The sequence below is a fragment of the Vitis vinifera genome, chromosome 14 (assembly GCF_030704535.1).
Source record: "Vitis vinifera cultivar Pinot Noir 40024 chromosome 14, ASM3070453v1".
NCBI classification, from domain to species: domain Eukaryota; kingdom Viridiplantae; phylum Streptophyta; class Magnoliopsida; order Vitales; family Vitaceae; genus Vitis; species Vitis vinifera.
Window position 1 is genome coordinate 29,390,290 of NC_081818.1, and position 24,629 is coordinate 29,414,918.

A 24,629-nucleotide genomic window follows, 5' to 3' on the forward strand; every position below is an offset into this window, starting at 1 on the left:
TGAAAGGGACCCATGAAAATGGCAGGAGGTATTGACCTCTTTTTTGTGTCTTGCCTCCTTTCTCATGATTCATGTATTTTATTTATTTTTTTGGTTGTAAATGCAGAAGTATTTTTCTGAATCTCTATACATAATGATTTCTCTGAATCGCGTTATTGCTACTTGATAATGGCCTGGAGGTTCAATACTAGAAATTATACGAAAAGAAACCAAAATTTGGAGTGCTGAAACCAGGAAAGTAGTTGGGTTTGGTTGGGGTTGGGGTTGGGGTGGATTTTGCAGGATTCCAAGTTTTTTCTCTTCTTCCCATGTTTTATCTTCATTTGGTCGTTTCCTAATCTTGTGTTTCTTTCTAAGAATAAGTTATTTCCCCGTTTCATCCCTAAATTGAATATGTTCTTTTGCTTAGAATGTTGGCACCATCACATAATGAGGGTTTTTTTTAGGGTTGAATTGTTGCTAGTTTATGATTCATGGAGGTGCAGTGCTTCAATGTTGCTGAGAAAGTATAAGGAAATGAATGAGAATTTGGAATATTTAGAATTGGAAATCAGTTGGGAGTTGAGCTACATTCCAAGTTTTTGTATCTTTCCTCTTTTCTGTTGCATTTGGTTGTTTCCTAAATGTCGTGTTTCTTGCTGAGAACAAGATTGGAAATGTGGGTATGGCCTTGGGTTTACCCAATTTCATCTCTGGTTTGAGTATGTTTTTTCTTACAATGTTTGCACCATTGCATAATTACAGCTTTTTAGGGTCAAAAATATTGTTTTTGATGATTGCATGGATGTGTAATGCTTCATTGTTGCTGGCAAATTATGGTGAAAAGAATCTTTTCCTTTTTTTGGGTTGTAATTTTTTTTTTTTTTTTTTTTGTTTCTTGTCAAAAATAAGGTTGGAAATGCTGGTATGCACTGGACTTTACCCAATTTTGTCCCTGGTTTGTGTATGTTTTTTCTTACAGTGTTTACAGCATTACATAATTACATTTTTTTATGGTTGAAATATTGACATATTGTTATTTGATGATTCCATGGGGTGTAATGCATCATTGCTGCTGATTATAGTGAAACGAATTGTTTCCCTTTTTTCTTTTTTGGGTTGCATTGGTTGTCTCCTCAATCTCATGTTTCTTGTTAAGAATAAGGTTGGAAATGCGGGTATGCAGTTGGCTTTACCCGATTGCATCCCTGTTTGAATATGTTTTTTCTTACGCTACTGACATCATTACATAATTATGTTTCTTTAGCATTGACATATTGGTAGTTGATGATTGCATGGAGGTGTAATGCTTTGTTGTTGCTGAGAAATTATAGTGATAGGAATCTTTTCCTTTTCTTTTTCCCTTTTTGGGTTGGATTTGGTTGTTTCCTAAATCTGGTGTTCTTGTTAAGAACAAGTTTGAAAATGTTGGTATCCACATTGCTTTACTTAATTTCATCCATGGGTTGAATGTGTTTTTTCTTACAATGTCGACAACATTATAACTTTTCTGAGCACTGGGTCATTCCGTGAGCTTCACCTTCCCAATGGCATCTCAACCATTTTAGTTTCTTTCTTTCAGCATTCCCACAAATGTTTTACTTCCCATGCTTAGATTTGTTTTTCACTCTTTTCCCTTTTTCTTTTGGAAAAGTGAAATTAGTGCAATGAAGGAACTTCACTATGGTTGTTCAAATCCCAGATCTGTTGTTTTTCTCTTTTACGATAAGAAATAAGCTTTATAAAAGAAAGGAAGAGAGGTGTTTCAAAGAAAACTGACGCACAAAAACAAAAGATGCCGACGGCAACAGAAAAAAACAAGTCAAAAAAATGGAACATAGACCAAACAACGCAAACAGGTAGAAATTTCCTTTAAAGGTCTCTAAAGTACGCGACCCTTTCTTTGCTAAAAAGAGATTCATCGTTATGTTGTCACTCTCTTAACCATGATATGTAGCTTCAAAATCATGAAAATGGGAACACATCCAAATAAGCTTGTATAGTTTAGTCATTGTATTTTCATTTCTTTCAGACTTTACTTGTTGGGTTCACCAAATTTTCTCAACATTCATCCAAGAGACACTGTCCTCCTCAATGACCACCTCAAATTTTGATATCTAGTTGTCGTATTTGATTAAGACACAAGATTTCGCTAGAAGGACTAGTCCCTTTCTCTTGTTGCTGTCTAAAAATCTCTGCAGATGTGTAGGATATGTCTAAAAAGTACCAATGCAATCAGCTGCCATTATATGGGGTATTAAATTATTCAACTCTCTACTTCTGTAGCCACTGGAAATCTACAGTTGATTGAGTCGAGCATTTATTATGAATTTGATGGAAATCTACACCTAAATCAGAATAAACTGATATAATCATGTATGTAAAGAATCATGCATGACCGTATCTGGTCAGAATGAAATTTGCAAACAGAAGTGCTGGAAAGTTGAGTAGGCAGATGAATATCAGTGGAGAGATCTTGCTTTTGTGAGTTTCAGGAAGTCAGGAGTCTTAGGATCACCATTGAAGTATATTTATGCAGAAATGAATTAGCTTATGCCCTTGGTAATACACCATTTTCCAAGTTAATACAGATTGATTAGGATTAACTTGTACTAATTTGGGTTGTATTATGATTACTTTTATTAAATTCCTGCTGAAACTGTGGGACTATCCCTTTAATTGATCTTGTAAGACAAAAACAAAATGAAAAGAGGATATTTTCAATGTTATTTTTGGATATTACCCTTACATTCAGGATTAACATGTCGTTCTTTCATTTGCTTCTATTATTTGAAAAGGGGATTAACCTCAAACATATGTCTTTGCTGGTATCACCTTACAATCTTCAGACTGACCCTCCTAACGGCAATGAAGTCGTAGTGTAACTGATCAAAGCTGGAGAATTGATTTATATAAAAGCCTTAGCAAGTGCAAACCCTTTTATTATATGTCTCAATCATAGTACCCAGAATACCTTAGAACTTAATTCTGAACCTTGTTTGGTTAAGTGACCAAACCCTAGGAAGAAGTACGATAAGAAAAATACAAGGGTTCATTACATAATTAAACTCCTGATTATTGCAGCCTCAGGACTATCAGCATCGACTGTAGCCAGTAACCTGGACAGTCGTTCGCTTAGGTCATCCACCTCTCTGTGTAAGCTTCTAATGTAGTTGCAGGTCTCCTGTAGGACCTTGGAAGCTGACACCTATAGAAACAAAAATCAAGTCTCAATAAGAAAAAATATCACAATTTCTGAACACTTGGTTAGGCATTATTGAGGAGAGTTTGTTGTGAATCAGTGTACAGGTTCCTGACTCTGACCATCTATAGTAAGCATATAAGTCAATAAGGTGAGGTTAAGGGTATGAGCCAACTCAGGCCACACATAAGTTTGAACCGAAAGGTGCAATCACAACTGTAGGTGGATGAGTGCCTGTGAATATATATGGCTTCTTGATGTCTGCGTCAAATCACAAACTGCCTGAGTGAGGGGTCCTATTAAACTACCGTATTACAGTTAACATGTAGTACATGCTGGCATGGTATATTCTCTATCTTCCTGAGGTAGCCCTGAGAAGATTTGAATTCTTAAGAAATATAAAAGAGATGGAGAGGAGAGCTACCTTGTCTGAACGCCTATTGCGAATCTCAGGAAGAAGTTGCTGCAACTTGGACACAAGTTCAATGATCTGATCATCTGAGATCCTCGAAGACCCTGACTGCCTCGACCTTCTGCTAGACATCCCTAGAATATGGTGTCTATGTCTGTCAAAAAAAATGGGTTTGAGGGATTTAATATAGAAGCAGAGTTAACCCAAAAAGAGACAAGTGGGAAGAGTTTTTGCTTAGAGCAAAGCTTAGGCTCTCTCGAGGAAGAAGGCAAGTGTTGTTAGGTATAATCTATAGAGGAAGCGCTGAGAGAGATATATAAAGAGGAAGGACCACAAGGAAATAAGCAGAGAGGGAGAGAGAGTACAATAACATCGACAGTGATGTTGGATGTGAAGAAGACAATTGCATTGGAGAAAGCAGTGGCCTAGGCTTGGTTTTTTTATGAGAGAGAGAGAGAGAGGGGGGGAGAGAGAGAGGTGCTACAAGTTTCTTCTGTGTGTTCCCAAGTTGGGGTTTGATCTCAAGTGGGCTTAAAGAAATATGTTTGTTTTTGAGCTAACAAAGTGGGCCTTCATGTGTAGGTTTTCATACACAACACCATGTGATCATATGACTCCATTCCTCTCTAGTTAGCATCCGTGAATTCATTTTCCAACAACAAATGGTTTCTTGCCATATCACCTTACCCTTGGATTGGTTCTTGAACAAGCTGCAGGGAAATGAATCAGAGACCGTCTCGCTCAGTTATCACCTGAAATAGCAGATTATTCTCAATTAGTCCATCAAAAATAACCTAGTAAAAACTTCTCTCACTGTCTCTCCCCCTCTCCTTCTCTCCCTCTTCCCCTCTCCTCCTTTCCCCCTCTCCTCTCTCTTTCTCTCTCTCTCTCTCTCTCATATAATTCCCTTCCTTCCTTGTTTGGGACACAACTACGTGAGTGTTTCATCCTTCATTGTCAAAGCTTGTGTCACATGCCTTTCCCCTCCATGCACGACACGACACGTGGCATGTCTGAGTCTGGTACATATATTATAAGAAAGAGGCCTGTTAAAAATAGCAAAGATATGAAATTTCCATGCTTTGTTTAGCATAATCACGTGTAGCAAAAGAATTAACAAGGCCCTGCTAAATCTCAATGTGTGCATATCCACACGCATTAAGTTCGGTTTTCGCTAACCACTAGCAACTTAATGATTAACTATAATCTCTCTGTTATATACAAAGGTTAGGTTGCTTCTCTGATTCCTCTTTCATCTGCACAACTGTTTTTAAGTCTTCCATTAGACACGGATTTGGACTTCAGGTCATAGTCACAAGTTGGTACCTGTACTGTGTTACAAGTCCAAAAACAAAAGTTGGTAGTTGGGACCATTTAGAAAGTTTTTTAAGTTTTCATCCAATGGGGACATAAATAGTTTCATTTGAATGTGATTGGATGCATTTGGTGAAAATGAGAACTAGTTCTTTGGAGGACCAATCTGCCCTCTTTGAGACTACTTCAATAGCCAAAGGTTTAGGACCCTGTCTGTTGAAAACAGAGTTCCATTTTTCAACGGGGTGGTCCTATTCATTGTTGGAAATCTATTCAAAATAAATGAAAATATATTTCCAAAGGTATGACTCTATACACATGCGTATTTAAGTAGTGAAGTGATGTAACCCAAATTGAATAGGCCTAATATCCTAAGGATGCAACCCCAAATTACAGGGTACCTTGAAATCTATAAATAGTGCTTAGGGACTGCCATTTTATTCATTCATTCAGCCATTTTATTCTTCCTCATCTTTCAACATTCTATTTGTCCCTGCATCAAAATTCCTATACACGTTTGCTTCTGTTAGCATACACCGTAAGTAAACAAATATAGCTTCATTATTTCCCAGAGGTGTATTTGCCATACTCTTGTGTATTAGGAATTTGGGAGTGAATCCCAAAATCCTATCCATAATTAGAAACTTTACAGACTAAGAACTTGTTTGAGAAATCTAGAAACCCTTCCTAATGCTTGGAAACGCTTCCTTGTAAAAATTAGGTGTTTGCCAAACTTTTAAAAACTCGCCAGATAATTCTTCAAACAAGCACTCCAAATTGAAAGTACTTTAATCAAAATCACTCCCAAATTGGTTCTAAATATAGCTCTCCCGATTACTCTTTGGGATTAGCTCCGATTGATAGCTTGTACAAGCAAATATCAAATCCTAGGGTGGTGCACATGGTTGTAGCACACCCCTCAGGATTCAGGTCCCCAACCCTCTATATGAACCAAGAAAAAAAATGAAAAAAAAGGAAAAACAATGGCACACTTGAAGAGGTGTCGAGTACCCGACAAATAATTAATGATGTCTTAGCATATGGTCCTACCGTCCTAACTAGTAAGTCTAATCTGGTGTTACCACACTTCACTTTAATCTGGGGATTTAAATCTACAGAAATGGCATGTGTGGGTGCCTGAAATTGCGTTACTAGATGCCAAACTAAGCCTTATCTTTGCTTGTATTTAGTGTTATAGGTCTCAAATTTCAATACTAAATGCCAAATTTACCTCCAATACCTTATCTTTACTTTTTATGTTATTTAAAACTTAACAGCGACTCTACATTTCAAAGCTATGTTGTCGTTTATGTTGTTATGTAACCTGCACATGATTGTAGTACAAAGGATCACAACTTTAAGATATACTGGGCCAGGGGCCCAACTGAAACCGAGGAAGTTAGGCCATTTGTACAAAGCTCTGTTTTTCTTTATCTTGGTTGGTTGAGCTTTTGGCCAAGGTTCGAAACTCCAGATCTTAACCAATGTGCGGCCCTCATGTGCATTTGATTCGTAAGGGCATGAGATGAGATTTAAAAAGTTGATATTCCCTATTCTATCGGTGCATTTTTAAATGTTAGGCCTTGTTTGTTTCTCGGAAATAATTGAGAGGAAGAGCACCTTTTTACATCCGTCCAACACAGGCCCAAATTTGTGATCAGTAGTTGCGAGCTTGATATGTCATTTGGTGACCCTCGGCCTGGTTGTGTAGTTAGCCCTAAGGCATTACTTCTGGGCTGCTTATAGATTAGTGGTCTTCGTCAGGCCAAGTATCGGAGTTTTGGAGCTCTTGGGCCTGTCCATTGGGTTAACTCTTTTGGGCCTTCGTAACATATGTTGTAACGGTATACTTTGTCTATACAGTCACTGTAAAGGAGTTGCCTTATGGAACCCTGCAACCAGGGAAATCAAGTCTCTTCCAAGGACAACCTTGAGGCACTCGGAATTTTGGGAATGTGCGTTTACATTTACCGCATTTGGTCATGATCCTAAAACCGATGACTACAAGGTCTTCAGACTTTTAACCTGTTCAAATATGCCGGGCCGCCCTATCCAGAAAATGGAATTATACACTTTAAGCAGCGATTCTTGGAGACAAATGGACTTAGATGTGCCTGCTCACATTGAAGGAACTAATATCATAAACACATGTATGAAGGGAATAAACCACTGGTTGGGATCTGATCATGAGAATGGTGACGTTGTGATCCTTCTTTTTGACACGAGTGATGAAGTTTTTGGGGTGATACCTTTACCGGATTCTTTTGGCAACCAGCGAGGGGATATTGCAGTGTACAATGAAATGATTGCTTTGATTTTTTATCCAAACACGTACACCGACACAGACACAGCCACAGAGAAACGCTTCGATATGTGGGTGATGAGTGAGTATGGGGTTAAGGAGTCATGGACTAGACTGTTTACAATTGGAGCTGTTTCAGGTGTTGAGAGGCCTTCGGGATTTTGGAGCAATGGCGGAGTTTTCATGGGAAGTAGCAGTGGGGAGTTGCTTTTGTATAACCACTTCACTCAACAATTTAAGAATCTTGGAGTTTTCTCGGTTGCTAGACGTCCTAGCATTGAAAGATATATGCAGGTTATCATTTACAAGGAGAGCCTAGTTTCCCTTAACGGAAGGCATGAAGAGGAAGATGGTATCATTCGTGTCCCATAGCCATGGATGTTCTCTCTGTTTGTTGGTAATGGATGGATGGACATGAGATGGATTCTGGTAAGTTACTAATTTTATTTATTCAAATGAAGATGGTTGAGGAATGAAGCCTGTGGGCTGTGACTGTGAGCGAGAATTCTAGTACCTGTCTTTCCCAATTCTGATGATTGATTCAAGGCTGAAAAGTCAGCTCCATCTCATAGCAAGAGCTCCATGTTGTGAAAAGAATAAGTATTTGAGATGGACATGGATGTGAGATATCTCCTGAAACAAACTGATTAACCTCCCCTTCCACTTCTATCTCACCGCATCCTGGCTTTTTTTCTTTTCTTTTTTTATCCCTTTATCACCAATCATCCTTGGGATCCTACGGGCATCTTCACATTTCTATGCAGCCAAATAGACGTTGGATAACTGAACATGAGCTCCATCTTCTTCTGTTCCATCACCATTTCCTGTCATTAGAAGCTCTCTAGCAGCAAGCTCTGCGACATCAATGTTGTTATGAGTTTGACAACCACTCAGTAAGGCACCCCAGACTGGAGCTAGTGGCTTCATGGGCATTCTTCTTATGAGCTTGGGTGCTTCCTCTAACCGACCTGCCCTGCAGAACAAGTCGACCATGCAACTATCGTGCTCATGTTTGGGTAAGATACCACCATATCAAGCTTCCATTTTGTTTAGTAGAAACTGGCCTTCTTCCTGGAGTCCTGCATGGGCACAAGCCATTGTGACTTCAAGAAGAACAACCCCATCTGGTCTAAGCCCATCTTCCACCTGCATTCTCTCCAAGCATTGCATGGCTTTTCTCACATGCCCATGTAGTGCAAACCCCCCAATCATAGCTGACCATGAGAACACATTCCTCTTAGGCATTCCCCTCGAAGACCTCTACACCAACATTTGACATGCATATCAACTAGCGCAGTCCCAATAAACACATCAGCCTCCAGACATTTCCTTTTGCTAACATACTCATGGATCCACTTTCCTTGCTCCAAGAGCCCCCAAATGAGCACAACCCTTAAGCGTAGTGTTCAAACAGAATTTATCAGGCTCAACTCCCGGAAGCATTCAAAGCCTCAGCAGCCAAACCACGCCCAACATACCCATAAATAAAAACATTCCACTCTACTGAATTTCATCAAACAACTGCACTCTGCGTAGAAACGAACCAGCACAGTCTGGACATGCCCATCCGATGAAGAAACACCATTTTTCAAGACCAGGTTGGTAGTGGAACCACAATAGACTTTCCTTTAACAAATCTACATTTTTTCTTCAAAGAAAAGAATCTGAGATTGTAAATTCCTTGTTCTGCATAGGGTAATAACATCGTTCCAACAACCAATGACCTATAAAAAAGTTGAACATAGATTACACATGGAGAATGACAGATAAATACAGGAATGCGAAGTTGTAATTTATAATTGGGACATATCTTAAGACTCTTCATCATGCATAATCCATTTTTCAAGCTCATGATTGTAAGCTAAGAACTGATCATTTTTCCCAGAAAAACAAACCTACAAGTTAGATGAGGGCATGAGGGCACTAACACTGTAAATGGTCCTTAACGCATGCATAACTGATTCTTGGCCAAAATAAACATTTTGATATACTTGCATTAGTCTGTTAATTCAGTTGTAGAGAAGATCAACTAGAAAAAAAAAATTTGGGTGCAAAAAATTCTACCAAAGAGTAAGATATGTATTCATCCGAGCCACCAGTAAATGACTAGTTCTCAGACTTGGTGCAGTTAAAGGGGATCTCATAGGCTTAATGATGTTAGAGCCAAATAGAAGTAAAACTTGGAGGAAGATGGTTTTTTTTTTCAAGTTCAACATTCTTTTGATGGTAATACAATTGGTAGACAGAGTCAACAGTGTTGTTGATATATCATCCGTGCTCTCATGACTAGTCTTCCATTCGAAACCTGCAATATCCAAACCAAAAATCATCAAAGATTGCCCAATGCTTATCATATATCAGAACTGAATAACTTTTTACAGCCTACCACATGTTGGTTATGAACACATGAGGAGGAAATTGATGAGTAGAATTGAGTTTTCCACAGCCTTCACAAGCAAATAGATTGTTCTGCTCTACATGCTTCCAAAGCTTCTCAAATGAGCTATCCATGCACATAATCTGAGCCCCCAGGAATCAAATCAGGTAAAAACATACATGTTCTGAATGTGGAGACCTTAACAACTTATGTATTGAAGTTTCAAGGAAGAATTTTCTAAGTAAACTCTCATCTACACCGCGAAGCAATGAAGTAAACCGATAATACCTGGACTCAAAACTGCAATTATAACATTTTATTGTTCTTAAAAGGTTCATTCCAATGATGGTATGTGATAGGCACTCATTTGATGTACAATCCCAATTGTCTCTGCTATATTTTTCTCCTAGTGCAGCAAATGACAGATGATGATTTTCAAAAATATCAAGCAAGATTGAAGCAGCATCTCCTGACCTAGCTAATGGATGTGCCTGACACATTAGCGTCACTATTAAAACTGCCTATTCTAATGTCAAACCTTCTTCCTTTGGCAAAGAATAAATACGAATGTAACCCCGAGCCCACAAACTTACCTCCTTGAAGAAACAATTATGGGTACAAACTTGTTCATCCAATTCCGCATTTTGATTATCTGACAGTGGGGAAACTTGTTCTTCCGTTTCTGCACTTCGACTTTGTCCAGTAAATTGCTTTTGTCTACTTTCTCTCTCAAATTGCCTTTGATACTCCATATATTCGAGCTTTCTGGACTGTGCTTGAAGCTCAAGTTCATGACGCCTAGATTCTGTTGTTTCAATTCATCAACACTCACAGAAACGCCAGTAGTGGATTTTGGAGAATCACTGATAAGAAGCTGCTCGGTACCACCAGTGGCCTGGTATACCATAAAAAATTTAGCTAGCATCATAATGATATATCATAAGATTATCACTGCACTGAAAAAACAGAACCACACCTTTGAATCCTTTGCATCTCTAATAGACTTGTTTTTTTCTCTCTTTAATTTTTTTTTTTGTATTATCATCAGCTGAATTAATTTTCTTTTGGGTATCAAGGGCAGCCTTCATAAATAAATAAATAAGTAAATGTATCAAACCTTTTATATTACAACTTAGGAGTTTGCTTCAAACCATAAAAATATTTCTTCAACAAACAAATATGATATTCCTTTTCTGAAATAATAAATCCCTTAGGTTGATGCGTACAAATCTGTTCTTCAAATTCACCATGTAGAAAAACTATCTTGACATCAAATTGCTCTATACTTCACTACTAAAGAAAACTCTTCATTGAAATCCATACCCTCCTTTTGCGTATAGCCCTTGACTACCAAGCATGCTTTGAACCTAGCATCCTCCACTCCCGGAATTCCTTCCCTTCTTTGAAAGACCCATTTGAAATCAATAATATTTTGATTTTTAGGCTTCTCAACTAGTTGCAACTAGTGGCCAAGTATGGTTATTTTGAAGAGATTCAATCTCCTCATTCATAACAACAATCCATTGTGTAGATTTTTTTTACTAGTGATGACTTCAATAAGTGTGAGGTTTCTCCTTTTAATGCTCTTTATCAAACTAAGTACATAAGAAATCAAATTTGCATAAGCATCTCTATGGTGGTTTAATCAACCCCTTTGTTCTATCTTTGGACAAACAATATTGTTGCTCTTATGATGCAGTTTCTTTATCATCAAGATGTTGTACTTCTTCCTCCTTTGGCTTTATTGAGATCATGTTTTCTATGGTTTTTGAAGTGTTAGGCCCAAACTCCACATTTTCTCATACACAAGGGTTGTTTCTTGTATAAAGTTACTTTTTCCTAGGACTTAACATTGCAGACTTATTAAAAGTTACATTTCTACTAATAAAAAATTTGTAGAAATTTCAATATAAGCGCCATAACCTGTACCTTTCACTCCATCTACATATCTTAAGAATATGCACTTTCTTATCTTTGGTTCCAACTTAATTCACATGAGCATAAGCAGGACAACAAAAAATTCTTAAATTAACATAATTAGAAGGGGAATTGGATCATGTCTCGTCAGAGGTCTTACAATTAATAGGAATTGAAGGAGATCTATTTGTAAAATAAAAAGTCAAATTTATTGATTTGGCCTAAAATTCCTTTGATAATCCTATATTCAAAAACATACATCGTGCTCTCTCTAAAAGAGTTCTATTCATTTGTTTTGAAACACTATTTTTTTGTGGAGTATGTCTAACTGTATATTGTCTCACAATACCTTCATTCTTACAAAACTCATTGAACTCCTTCCCACAGAATTTCATGTCATTCTCAGTTCTTAAGCATTTGATCTATTTTCCAGTTTGCTTCTCAATCATAGTTTTTCATTGTTTAAACTTCCCAAAGACATCACTCTTATGTTTCAAGATATATATCTGGACCTTTCTAGGGTAATCTTCAATAAAAGTCAACATATATCTTCTACCACTATGTGATACAACTTGAGATGGGCCCCAAATATCCGAATGGATGTAATCCAAAGTACTTTTAGTTTTATGAACACCTACATTGAATTTCACCCTGCATTGTTTCTCAAACACACAATGCTCACAAAAATCCAATTCTCCCATTTTTTGTCCATCAAACAAATCTTGTTTGCTTAAAATTGTCAATCCTTTCTCACTCATATGCCCAAGCTGCATATGCCACAATATGATAGTATTTGAAATTGATTCTAAGGTTGGAACTATAGTTGCACCTATAATTTATAAAGGCTATCAATTTTCTTTCCTTTCATCATAACAAGAGTACCCTTTGAAATCCTCGAAACTCCACCTCTAACCTTATATGTGCATTCATTAAAGTCAAGTGTCCCTAAAGAAATCAATTTTTTCTTCAACTTTGGAACATGGCTTACATTAGTTAATGTCTTTGTAGTGTTATCATGCATCTTAATTCGAATTATGTCTATTCCAACAACCTTATAGGCTATATCATTTTCCACAGGATCTTTTCCACCACCTATAAGTTGGTAGGTACTAAACCAATCCCTATTGGGAAATATATGATAGGAGCATCCAGAATCAAGAATCCACTCATCATCTGAGTTATTAATAGTAATTGAAAGAACATCTGCAATATCTAAATTTTCTTCTACAATTGTTCTATCACCAAAATTAGAAATTTTCTCTTTTTCTTTTCCTTTATGGTTTGAACAATTTTTCACATAGTGTCATTCTTTGTTGCAAATGAAACATTTGTTATTTCCTATGGACTTTGATTTATATCTAGATCAACCTTTCCTGCCATTATTTTTCTTTCCTATTCTCTTTCTAGCTGCCAAACTTTGACCTGAGCCATCTTCTTTACTCTTAAACACCCTCTTCTTCAACTCTTTTAAGTTTAAGGTTGATCTAACATGCTTGATGGAGAGAGTATCTCTAGCATACATCATGGTATCCATGAAGTGCTCATAAGAATTCTATAGGGAACACAGTTAAAAGAGTATTTAATGTTACCAACTTAAACTAAGCAACCTAATGTACTAAAAATATGGATCAATTGCAATTGGATTTTAATTAAGTCATTATGAATTTCATATGTGGTCACTTTATTTAAATTTTTAATCATTTTCTTTCTATTGCAGTCATATTTTTTATATTATGAACATTATTTAGTACTTTGATTGCTATTAAGTGTATGATACAAAAAGTGTTATTAGCCTATTAGGTGATAGAGCCTAAATCCTCTTTATAAGATGAACATGATAACAAAAATATTTTTTATCAAGAAACACATGAATCAAGTGTAAATATCATCATCAAGAATGGAGATCATCGTAATGATAATTAAATTGTTATAGTTGAATATTCTAATGAGCTCATAGCCATGAGCTATGATAACTTTTTAGTATAAACACTATTGTCAGACCCTTATAAGACATTCTAATGAGTTTTTAATGTTTTATTATAACAACTCAACAATGTGAACGTTTTCATCAAGAAAAGAGATCATGGAACTAACTGAAAATTGAGGTGTTATTATTAAATATTCTCAAGAACTCTTCGTCTCTTATCATAGTAACTTTACAATGTGAATATTATCATCAAGAAAAGATATTATGATATTGATAATTGAAATACCACTAATTGTCATTTTCATAAGCTCTTAACCTTTTAAGATAATAATTTTATAGTGTGAAAACTATTTTCAAGAGTGAATCGTGAAACTAATAATTGAAATCTCAATATTAGATGTTCTCACAAGCTCTTAGTTCCTTATCATACAGTAACTTTCAATGTCAATACGCTCGTAACACTTTTTTTTACCATAGTAATTTTTAATGTGAATGACAAAACTAAGTACCATTATTTAATATTCTCATGCGCTCTTAACTTTCTAGTGTGAACACTTCCATCAACAAGAACGATTCCCAAAAATTTTAGAGCCCCCGAAAAAAATAGGTTCATGATGAAGTGGGTCACCACAATAGAACAACCCTTGTTTGTAGTGATTGAGTTTTGGGCGCAGCTGCAAAAAAAATGGTGGAAACCAATCAACCAATGCCTTCGGAACAGACCCATCAAAGCCCCTTTTAGCAAACAAACAAATACGGCCTGAAAAAATGGGCTGTAGCTTTCAGACTCTGACCATTTTCTCATGACCAACAGTCAACATTGACAGAGCCCACGCCATCACAATAGCAACTTTTGAGGGACCCCCAAGAATCTAACAGAAAGATAGAGCTCTGCCCTATGCTAAACGCCAATATGGGCTCTGCTAATTGTCCTTTTCCATGAATGTGTGAACACACTTGAGGCCCAATTTTATGATATAATAATGGGTAATTTGCTTGGAATTTTATATGGGTTTAGAGAAGAAGCCAAAGCCCAAATAATTGGGTTGTGCCAATTGCCACGAGCCCATACGGGTCACCTGCACTCAGTACGTAACACCCACAAATTTGCAGCCTGCAGGCAGGCACCTAATGGGTCTGAGTACTGATGTGATGCTTCTCTGCCAAGTGTCCATTAAATCATGCGCGACCCACTCCTCAGTGGGATCATTTTTCTTTTAAGTTTCCAAGGACTTCCCCACTATTCCGCCTTTTTTCTTACCTTTTCCATGATAAATGAACTGTAAAAGAGGTAAAGGAGGCTTGGACTATTATTTGGAACAGAGTAAAGTACAAATAATATATCACCCTTTTAGTGAATGTAATAACCAATCTCATAGAAGCTGTCCTTGCTTGCTTAAAGTTTGAACATGAGCCGTATACTTTGGAAGCTCACTTGACCTGCTGGGGAGAATTGGCAAAAAGCAACATGTGATCTGCACCTACAAGACTTTAGGGTAGGGTCCTAATGTGTCCCAAGTGGGACATTTATCAACACATCTCAAGCTTTACATTTAAGAAAAATAAATCCCTTCTGTTGGGTGTTGCTTTTAACAGATAGAGAGATGTCCTTAAGGCCTTATCTATAATGAAAAAGAGCACACATTAGCAACCACATGCAATGGAAAAGGTGAAATGGGGCAAGGGAAAGGTCTCTCTTTAGGGGCTGGAAAGGTGGGATTGTGTGGGGGTTGGTTTTGCCTTTTGGGTATTATCGTACAACAGAACTTAGAAAAGAAGGCAAAGGGTAATGAATCACCCAACTAAGCAGACAGATAACACAAGGGTTTATGCACCATAGATATTGATAATATAATATTTCCTTCTCCATTGGGAATGGAGCAGTGGGTACTCTTGATATTCTTCTTCTTGTTTTCTTCTTCACATCCCCATATATCTACAACTATCATCATGAAATGGAAAATATGAAAGCAAAAGGTTAATGGGACCCAAACATAATCAACACCCAACAGAGGCCATGTTGCTACAATTATCAAAATCTCTTCTCATATGTGATGGTGCTGTAGTTGCAAGAGTCTTGAGTAGGCCCCCTCGGGTCGGCTGATGAGCTCGGAGTGGCTACCTTGCTCTACAATGCGGCCATCTTGGACTACTCCAATGCTGTCCACCCCTCTAATGGTTGATAACCTGTGGGCAACAAGCACTGTGGTGCGCCCCCTCATCAGCCTCTCCAGGGCTTCTTGTAGCACACATTCTGACTCTGCGTCTAGTGCACTTGTGGCTTCATCTAGTAGGAGGATTGTTGGGTCCTTGAGGACGGCCCTGGCTATGGCAATTCTTTGCTTCTGCCCTCCTGAGAGTTGGACTCCTCTCTCCCCAACTGGAGTTTTATATCCATCAGGCAACCCGCTGACAAAGCCGTGGACATTGGCAGCTCGAGCTGCTTCAATTACTTCTGCTTCTGTTGCTCCATCTTTGCCATAGGCAATGTTGTCCAAAATGCTAGCTGCAAAGAGAGCTGGCTCTTGCTGTACCAACCCGATTTTGAGCCTCAAAGACTTCAGGTTCAAACGCCGGACATCTTTGCCATCAATCATAACTTTTCCAGCAGTTGGGTCATAGAATCGCTCGATCAGTGCAATGACAGAACTCTTACCAGACCCACTAGCTCCAACAAGGGCTTGGCTCTGGCCAGCTCGAATTCTTAGGTTAAGGTCTTTAAACACTGTGATATCAGACCGTGAAGGGTATGAAAAATCAACGTGGCGTAGTTCAATTTCCCCACGGATTGATTCAACTGGTTCAGCATCTGAATCATCAGGGTCAATCTTGGTTGAACGATCAAGAATAGAAAAGACTGATCCAACAGCCTCGCCACCCCTAATGATCTCAGGAGCAAGACTAACTGTTTCTGCAACTGAATTGGCTGTGATGACCAGCACCACAAAAACCTTAATAACCTTAGAAAAGGTGGAGGCCCCTTTGCTGACAAGGTGGGATCCATACCAGAGAATGAGTGCTTCAGAGGCATAAAGAGCAAGCTGAGAGAGGCCAAAGAGGAGCCCAGAAGTTTGACTACGACGAAGGCTTTGCATCTGAGGCACGCGAAGCTCATAGCAAAAGAGGGAGAGTATCTTCTCTTGGGCATTGAAGGCAGCAACAGTTCTGATGTTGCTCACTCCCTCCCCTGCAATCATGCTAGTTTTTGCATGCGCCTTGGCTGTGTCTCCGGCAAATCCTTTAAGAGAAAGTTGCTGTTCAAGGCAGAAAACAAATAACCGATTAACTGTCAGGGTACAACAAAAAATTCAACCTAATTCAGGATTAAGGAAATAGACAAATGTGGATTATTAGAGGACAAACCACCAAAAATAATGGGTTTCCAAACATGACCCACAATCACAAGTCCCAAGCGTCCAACGATTCCTTCAAATCACAATATATATCTCAAGTTTCAAGGGTAAAGCACTCAATGAGGGTCAAAAGTACCCTAAAATAGAGATTAAGAAGTGATTAATTTATTTATTTTTCTTCATCCTAGGTCTGACCTTCTGGGTTTAGCGACCATGACCCCCCACCCCCCAAAACAAAATTTCCTCATGTTAGCATTAAATACACAACCAAAACTCATTATCATTCCAATGCAATGACTTGGTTTAGAACTTAAAAAAACATTTATATATATACAATTTCAAACACATGGTTCAGTCACGGTATGACCATGGAGGCGGAAGGTGAGGGAGTTGGTGGGACCATGAAAGGGTCTCTCTTATGTGGATAAGTACATGAGGCCATGACTATTATATTCATAAAGTTTTGCAGGCAGGTCCTTGAGCAATTACTGTATTCAACTGTGGACACAGCATGCTCAAAATTAAATAACAGAAACTGCTGAATTATATAGTACCACTGTCAGTGCTACAGTTTGAAAAACACCACCGTCCAGCTCTATTGAATTCGGAAATTCCATGGGGAGGGGTGCGTAGGTGCGCACCCCGTGTAAGCTAGAAGTTGTTTTTCATGGCAGTCTGCTCAGACCCTCCACTGCCATGCCATGCCACTGACACACCCTCCATGAAAACTCAGAAGACCGAGAAAAACTATAGCAGAAGATGAAGATAACATCTGCCAGAATAATATTTATATATATGATAAAAAGAAAATGATCACGGGCGAAGAATCTCTCGAGTCTTTAAAGCAATGGGCATCTTATACGCAGAGTAAATGAGGCAATCAAAGCTTTTCTTTTCTTTTTCTCTCTGTGTGTCTAGAGAGAGGAAGAAAAAGGGTGAGACCCTTTTCACTTGGGTCTCTCTCTAGAGTCAGAAAGAGGACTGGTGCACATACTGCGCGTTGCCCAGAGATGTCGGTGGATGGTAAAAAAAACTATGGGGAGGGTAACAAGGCAAACAAAAGAGACATCTTAGCCTGAGCTGCAATGACAATGGCACTCGTCAGTGCTGCATAGAAGTTGATGGATGGGAGGAATCTTGGCTATTTTTTCTATGGCGTTATGTGTAATCCTTGTATATTATATCTGGGGTTTGTGTGATTTTCAAAGAGGTAGACACCAAGAGGGCAGCAGGGTGGTGGCACGTTATTTTTTTATTTTTTTATTTTTTGCTTTTGTCGTCTACTGCCAGAGATACTCGGTAGAGATTCTGAAGATCAGACCCAGTTGCAGGGATCTGACAAGGTGAGTAAATACATTATAGAAGTTAAAAGAGAGTCACTCAGCTAGGATTATGAGAATTTAAAAATAGATTGTAGGTTGAGAGAATGGGAATTTACCTGAGCAAAATTGGCAAGGACGAGGAGGGGGAAGGTGGCTAGGATGAGAAGGGAGACCCTCCATTCCACTATGAAAGCAACAATGAATGAAGTGAGGAGAGACGTCATGTTCTGTAGTATAACAGAAATTCTTTCTGCTATTGCCGACTTCACATCAGCTGCATCTGTAGCCAGACGAGCTGCAAGAAGGCTGGAGTTGTTTTCCTCCTCATCGAACCACCCAACTTCATTCCTAAGGATTGCTGAGGCAAATTATGAATAAAAAAATCATAAGCATCAAGAATGTGAACAAATATAAATAGACGGAAATATCTGGAGAGGACCCAGATTCTTCATACCTGCAAGCATCATCCTCCTCACTCTTGTGGTGAGGTTCTCTCCCATGATACTGAAGAAGTAGTGTTGTATCAAATATGCAATGACAGCATACAGGCCTGCTCCAATGTAAATGAAAACATACTCCTTCGTCTTCCTCTCCATGGATGCAGGATTTCTATAGTAGAACACTTCAATCATATTGCTCATGACGATGGCAAAGGTTGGACCTATAAAACCAGAGAGTACTGATCCTACAGCACCCATTATTGAATAGGGCCATTCTGGAGCATTGAGATTTAGAAGCCGGTAAAAATACCCATCTGGTGCTGGATTTTTCTTGTCCGTTTCAGCATTTGAGACCATCTCTATCCGACCATCAGCACCAGTGCTATACTGATAGCTTAGGTTCCGCAGACTGCCAGACCGGAGACTAAGAGACTTTGTTGACAGTGAATGGCTTAGTCGTGATGATCGCGACCTGCGGGTTGAAGGATTTGCAAAATCCCTGTTTCTTACCATTTCTTGGAACCGAATTAATGATGCATATGCTCCAGCTTTGGCACTTAGTTCTTCATGGGTTCCTGTCTCGACAACTTGCCCTTGCTGTATAACTGCAATTGTATCAACATTTCTTATGGTGGAGAGGCGATGAGCCACAACTACAGTCGTCCTGCCAACCATGAGGCGATCAAGAGCTTCCTGGACAATGCTCTCAGAGCCGGCATCAAGGGCACTGGTTGCCTCATCAAGGAGAAGGATCTTTGGATTTTTCAACATAGCTCTAGCGATTGCAATTCTTTGTTTCTGGCCACCAGAGAGTTGGGTTCCTCGCTCTCCAACCTGGTTTTGAAGATAGAATATACCCTTAAAACCACTTAAACATAAAATTCATATTTGCAACTTAATACCGATGTAGGTTGTAGTATACCAACCTGTGTGTTATACCCATTGGGAAGCAAAGTAATGAAACTGTGAGCATTTGCTGCAGAAGCCGCAGCTTCCACTTCAGCAGCTGTAGCATCAGGCTTTCCATAGAGTATGTTCTCAAGTATGGTGGTTGCAAAGAGCGCAGGTTCTTGGTTCACCAGACCGATCTGATCACGTAACCATCTCAGCTGCAGTGTCTTTATGTCCACATTATCCAGCAAAACTTGCCCTGCTCAGCCAGTAAGAAATATCAGCACAACCATCCATTGATGGCAATAGGTCTCAATCTTTTGACTTGAGAAGGTTTGCTTAATTACCCTGATTAGGATCGTAGAACCTCTCTATCAAAGAGACAACAGTGCTTTTCCCTGACCCACTACCACCAACAACTGCAACTGTCTTTCCTGCAGGAAAGAAAATTGAGAAATCTCGAAAGATGATAACATCTGGCCGGGATGGGTAGCTGAAGGTCACGTCTTTGAATTCGATATTCCCGTTAACCTCAGCCAAGCACTTCCCATCAGAAGGGTCCTGAACTATGGAGGGCTTTTGCCTAATAATCTCCATTAACTTGTACCCCGCAGCTTTGCCTTTGCTAAATGCCCCAAGGTTTGAGAATGACTGGCCCAAACTCCTGTAACAAATCAATTGTGACGTTAACTACAAATAATGCTTATAGACCAGCTGTAGAGAAAAGTAGACATTTCAAATTGGGATCTTACATGCCACCAACGATGGCTGAGAAAATTGCGGTGAATGCCTTCCCTCCATCTGTCTGTCCATTCCTGATAAAAACACCAGCATACCAGAAAACCAGGGCCCAGGACATGCAAGCTATTCCATAAGTACATCCTAGTCCCAGGCCTTTGGCCATCCCAGCCTTGTATCCAAGCTTCAATGTGTTTTGTATTGCATCTGAATAAGAATTGAGTGCCTTGCTCTCACCAACATATGAGTAAACAGTCCGAACTTGTGCAATGGCCTACACAGAAAGGCAGTAATGGATCAAATCCCTTACAAACCATTCAGTTTAGAGGAACATTTCAGTTAAACAGAACAAACATTTAATATGTGAACCCTTAGAACCATGTTGCCAGAAGTTCAAAGTTCATAGATTTTAAGGACCAATCTAAATGTTGTTTGCATCTAAAAGGAAGATATTCTAGAGCAGTTTGGCCTTTCTCAGTCATGGTTGAAATGAAACAAAATGTCAAAAGCTCATCAGGAAACCTAGAGAAAAGATTAAACAAATGGGTCATACACTCACTGCCTGTAACTTAGCCAAGCAACGCAAGTGGAGTTTTCACCAAAAAGGCATAATTCATACAACTATACAGAACTAAGTCAGGACATGAAGGAAGTTTCTCACCTGCTCAGCAATGATGCCAGCATTTGCATACGATTCCCGGCTCTTGGACGTTAGTCCTGTTAGCGTATATGCATATAAGCCCCCAGCAAAGGCAATTCCCGGGATCACTGCCACACTAAGTAATGCCAGCCTCCATGCCGATACAAAACCAACCACCAGTCCCGCCAGAAAAGTGGACAGGTAATGTATGAAATTCCCAACCTGAAATCCAAAAACCACACAAATTCTCAAAATTCCACCATCCCAGACAAAATCACAGCAACTCATCATCACAAACGCCACCATACACAAGCTGGCGCACGCTAACACTGGTTTTGCTACCGTGCACCACCTGAAAAAATCACAGTACTCCATGGGACCCGCATTAATGCTCCACTCAACTACCCGGATGAGCCTTTTTTTCCCAATTTAACACCATGCCTCACCAAGTACTATATTTCAAGTTAACAGTACATGAACCAAAAGAAAAGGCAAATTAGAAGATAAAAAAAAAAAACAGAAAAAATCGAGAGAGCGCAAAAACAAGACCTTCTCGCTAATGGCATCTTGAACAAGCAGTGTATCAGTGGAAACGCTAAAAACAATATCCCCTGTTCTAGCATCTGTATCAAAGAAGCCCACGTCCTGCTTCAACACAGCCTCCAAATACTTCTTCCTCAGGGTGCTCACTTGCCTCTCTCCGGTGTACATCCAACATGCAATTTCTGTAAAAATTAAAGAGGTCTTGAGGGTGAGTTTTCAGTTGTTTTTGACGGTATAAGAATAGTGATCATGGGAAAAAGTAGTATTCCGAGAAACTACATTTATGGGGCTGTGATAGAGATGGGGGTTGTTTTGAGATAATGTCAAAATAAACATGTTGAGAATGACAAGAGATAAGAGGAAAACGACGAGGGTCGGTCCACGGAACCACGTGCGCCGGCACGCACCCACCCAACCGTAATGAACTGGCACACTGCTTACTTGGACTACCCGTATAGAAACTTGGGTTGTAAATTTTCTTTTCTTTTCTCGTTCCTGTGGTTTTCTCGGGAAACAAACGGAAATGGGTGGGCAGTGGAATGAGAAAAGGCGGGTTGATCGCTTTTGGGCTCACCTGCGTAGGATGATATGCAGACCACCACTCCGAGGTAGACGAAATAGAGAGCGTACTGCAATGATCAGAAACAAAAGAGACGAGATCTGAGATCTGAAACCAATACAAAAATGGTGTGTACACGATAGTTAGATCGGAGCATGAATGAACCTTGGCGACTTCTTCAGTCATCTTGCTCAAATCAGTCTGGTTCTTCCCGAATCCATTCACCATCTCTCCAAACAAAAGAAAGAACACCGGCATGGACGAGCCATGAATCACCGCACCGACGCTGCCGGACACCATCAGAATCCAATCATACTTGTCCGCAAACGAGAACAGCTGGTAAAACGGCAGACTCTGCTCCTTCTTCTTCTCCGCCTCCGGCAACGCCTTCGCCTCCGCACCACCCTCCGCCATTCCACCCCAACCCCACTTGCCTCCCCACAAACGAGCCCCCAAAAAACCACACCACAAACCAAATCAAGCACGCCCACCGCCAACCATTCACAGATCCTCCCTCACTCAATGAAGCAGTGAAGCTGAACCAGAAATCAACCACTGAGAATGTGGGCCTGGGTTGATTTATGAGTCCTAAACGCAGTGTTTTGAGGCCAGTGGCCGGAGAAGAAAAGAGAAAAGCAGGGAGACGAGAGGCAAAGCGTAGAGGGAAATGGAGTGGAGTGAGGCTGGTTATATAGGTGGAGACTGGAGAGGACTTCACCTAACTGAGGTTTGCAAATAATACAGTTTGGTCCCTAGTTAACTGGAATCTCAATTGTTACTCTCCTTGCTTTCTTCTCTCTCTTCCTATATATATATATATATTATTTTCTACTTTAAAATAAATATTTGTCACATACCAAATATTTTTCTAAATTATGAATGTAATTTCTTCAAATTTAATTTAGTAACTTTGCATATCCAACAATCATATTTGGACATGTATAAAGTAAAAGTTTCATCATAACATATGAATTATAATCAAAGGCATAAAAAACATGATCAAGTTATAAAAAAGGTATGAGTAAAGTTTCAAAAATGTGATTAAAGATAAGAAAAACGTATCCACTAGTATAATAAATGTGATAAAGATATGAAAATACCAATAAAAAATAAATTTTTTTATTGTGATTAAAATGTAAATATTTATTTTTTAGTATTAAATATTTAGACTACGTTCAATTACTAAAATAGAATACTTATATCTTATTAGTTATCACAAATAAAAATTTTAATGAAATATGATGTTTTTAGATATCACGCTAAAAGGAATATACTAATATTCACTTAAAACAATAAATAATTATAGTTATAATAATAAGAAATGGATGACATATTATATTTTAATAAGTAATATTTGTAAAAATTTTCTTGTAAATTTTTTTTCCATTTTTATCTTTACTTTTTATTTATTTATTTATTTATTGGAACATACTAATTTATAACTAATATATAACATAATTAGTAATGAATCATGCTCGAGTCATATTGAAAATATAAGAAATTATTTTTAAATGGTATTTGGTTGTTTTTTTTTTTAAATTTAAATAAGTTTTAAGATTAGGAAAATTGTATGATATCAAATTGACATCTATTAAAGAAACAATTCAAGTTTTTGAAAGCATACAATAAAATTTAAGTTATTAAAAGAGATACAAATCAATATATCATATAGAAATAAATAAGATCAAATAATAGAGTAATGGGATTAAATTTAAATATAAAGCATACGACAAATAGTCGAGACGTGAAAGAAAGTTTCTTATGTTATGCATATACGAATTTCTATTAACCTAATACAAACTCCTTACATTACATTACATTATATATACATGTATAACATCGGGATTATAAATGTTTAGAATTTTTCACTTATGCTCTTACACTTTTAATGAGTTTGTTGGAACTTTCTTTGATTTTGTTTGTTTGATTGAAATGAGATATGCTACACCATTATGCCCCATTTAAGGATTAAATACTTTAATAACACGATCTGATCAAATATTATAATAAAGCTAGTCCTTAACAACCTTATAAATTTATTTTTAAAGGTAAATTATTGTCCCACCAAATTTTACTGTTTGCTGAAAGGATTCATACTGTTTTGTTCCCTAATATTACATGAATGTCAAATCTTTTTGAATGTCTTTCCCATCTATTATGTTATTTTACCATGTCTCCACATGAAATTTTCTAGTGTCCTTTCTTGGGAATTTCTTGTTTGGAATTTCTCATCCTTGTGTCCTTTGAATACATTGGAACTTAAATTCTAATTTCAATGGAAAATATTAGAGTTCAATACATTCTACCCCTCAATTATATCCATTGTCTCATTTTGTCTCTTGAACAGTGCTCTGTCTAGGAGACTGACTGTCTCTAAGCCCAAAAACCAGTGCATGGGTCTCACTTGAAGACCATATTCTTAAAGGCAGTTCTTTTAGATGATTGATTGACTGGTGGGTTGTGTCCAGTGACCATTTTCATTTGTTGGGTGGAAGAAATATTTTTATTGTAAGCAATAATTTCCACAAATCTATAGTAAATGTCAAATTTTCTTAAGTTAGGCCCATGTCTAACGTCCTAACCTTGTGCACCACTATATGTTCCCCTTTATGACAAAATGTGATAAGGATGCTTCAACATATTCCTTACTTGTGTGGACTAAATTTTTTTAACTTGTAACAAAAATCAAAGTTGTCCTCATCCATGCATCTAT

General features: G+C 38.3%; 3 protein-coding genes across 3 annotated transcripts; 1 reads left to right on the top strand and 2 right to left on the bottom strand.

Moving 5' to 3' along the window:
• Positions 1-2,886: 2,886 nt before the first annotated feature.
• On the bottom strand, positions 2,887-4,388 carry LOC100252480 (transcription factor PRE6). The gene is made up of 2 exons (XM_002283058.4): positions 3,606-4,388; positions 2,887-3,187 (listed from the first exon to the last, which is right to left on the bottom strand). The coding sequence occupies exons 1-2, from the start codon at positions 3,723-3,725 to the stop codon at positions 3,035-3,037; spliced, it is 273 nt and encodes a 90-aa protein (XP_002283094.1). The 5' UTR covers positions 3,726-4,388; the 3' UTR covers positions 2,887-3,034.
• Positions 4,389-6,027: 1,639 nt separating this feature from the next.
• LOC104881711 (F-box/kelch-repeat protein At3g06240-like) lies at positions 6,028-7,581 on the top strand. The gene is made up of 3 exons (XM_059742748.1): positions 6,028-6,036; positions 6,619-6,713; positions 6,771-7,581. Exons 1-3 carry the CDS (start codon positions 6,028-6,030, stop codon positions 7,579-7,581), a joined length of 915 nt encoding a protein of 304 aa, XP_059598731.1.
• Positions 7,582-15,245: 7,664 nt separating this feature from the next.
• On the bottom strand, positions 15,246-22,697 carry LOC100262734 (ABC transporter B family member 19). Its single transcript, XM_002283015.5, has 10 exons — positions 22,082-22,697; positions 21,932-21,986; positions 21,364-21,539; positions 20,836-21,036; positions 20,189-20,448; positions 19,784-20,100; positions 19,472-19,695; positions 18,560-19,379; positions 18,222-18,463; positions 15,246-16,684 (listed from the first exon to the last, which is right to left on the bottom strand). The coding sequence occupies exons 1-10, from the start codon at positions 22,328-22,330 to the stop codon at positions 15,476-15,478; spliced, it is 3,753 nt and encodes a 1,250-aa protein (XP_002283051.2). The 5' UTR covers positions 22,331-22,697; the 3' UTR covers positions 15,246-15,475.
• Positions 22,698-24,629: the final 1,932 nt, after the last annotated feature.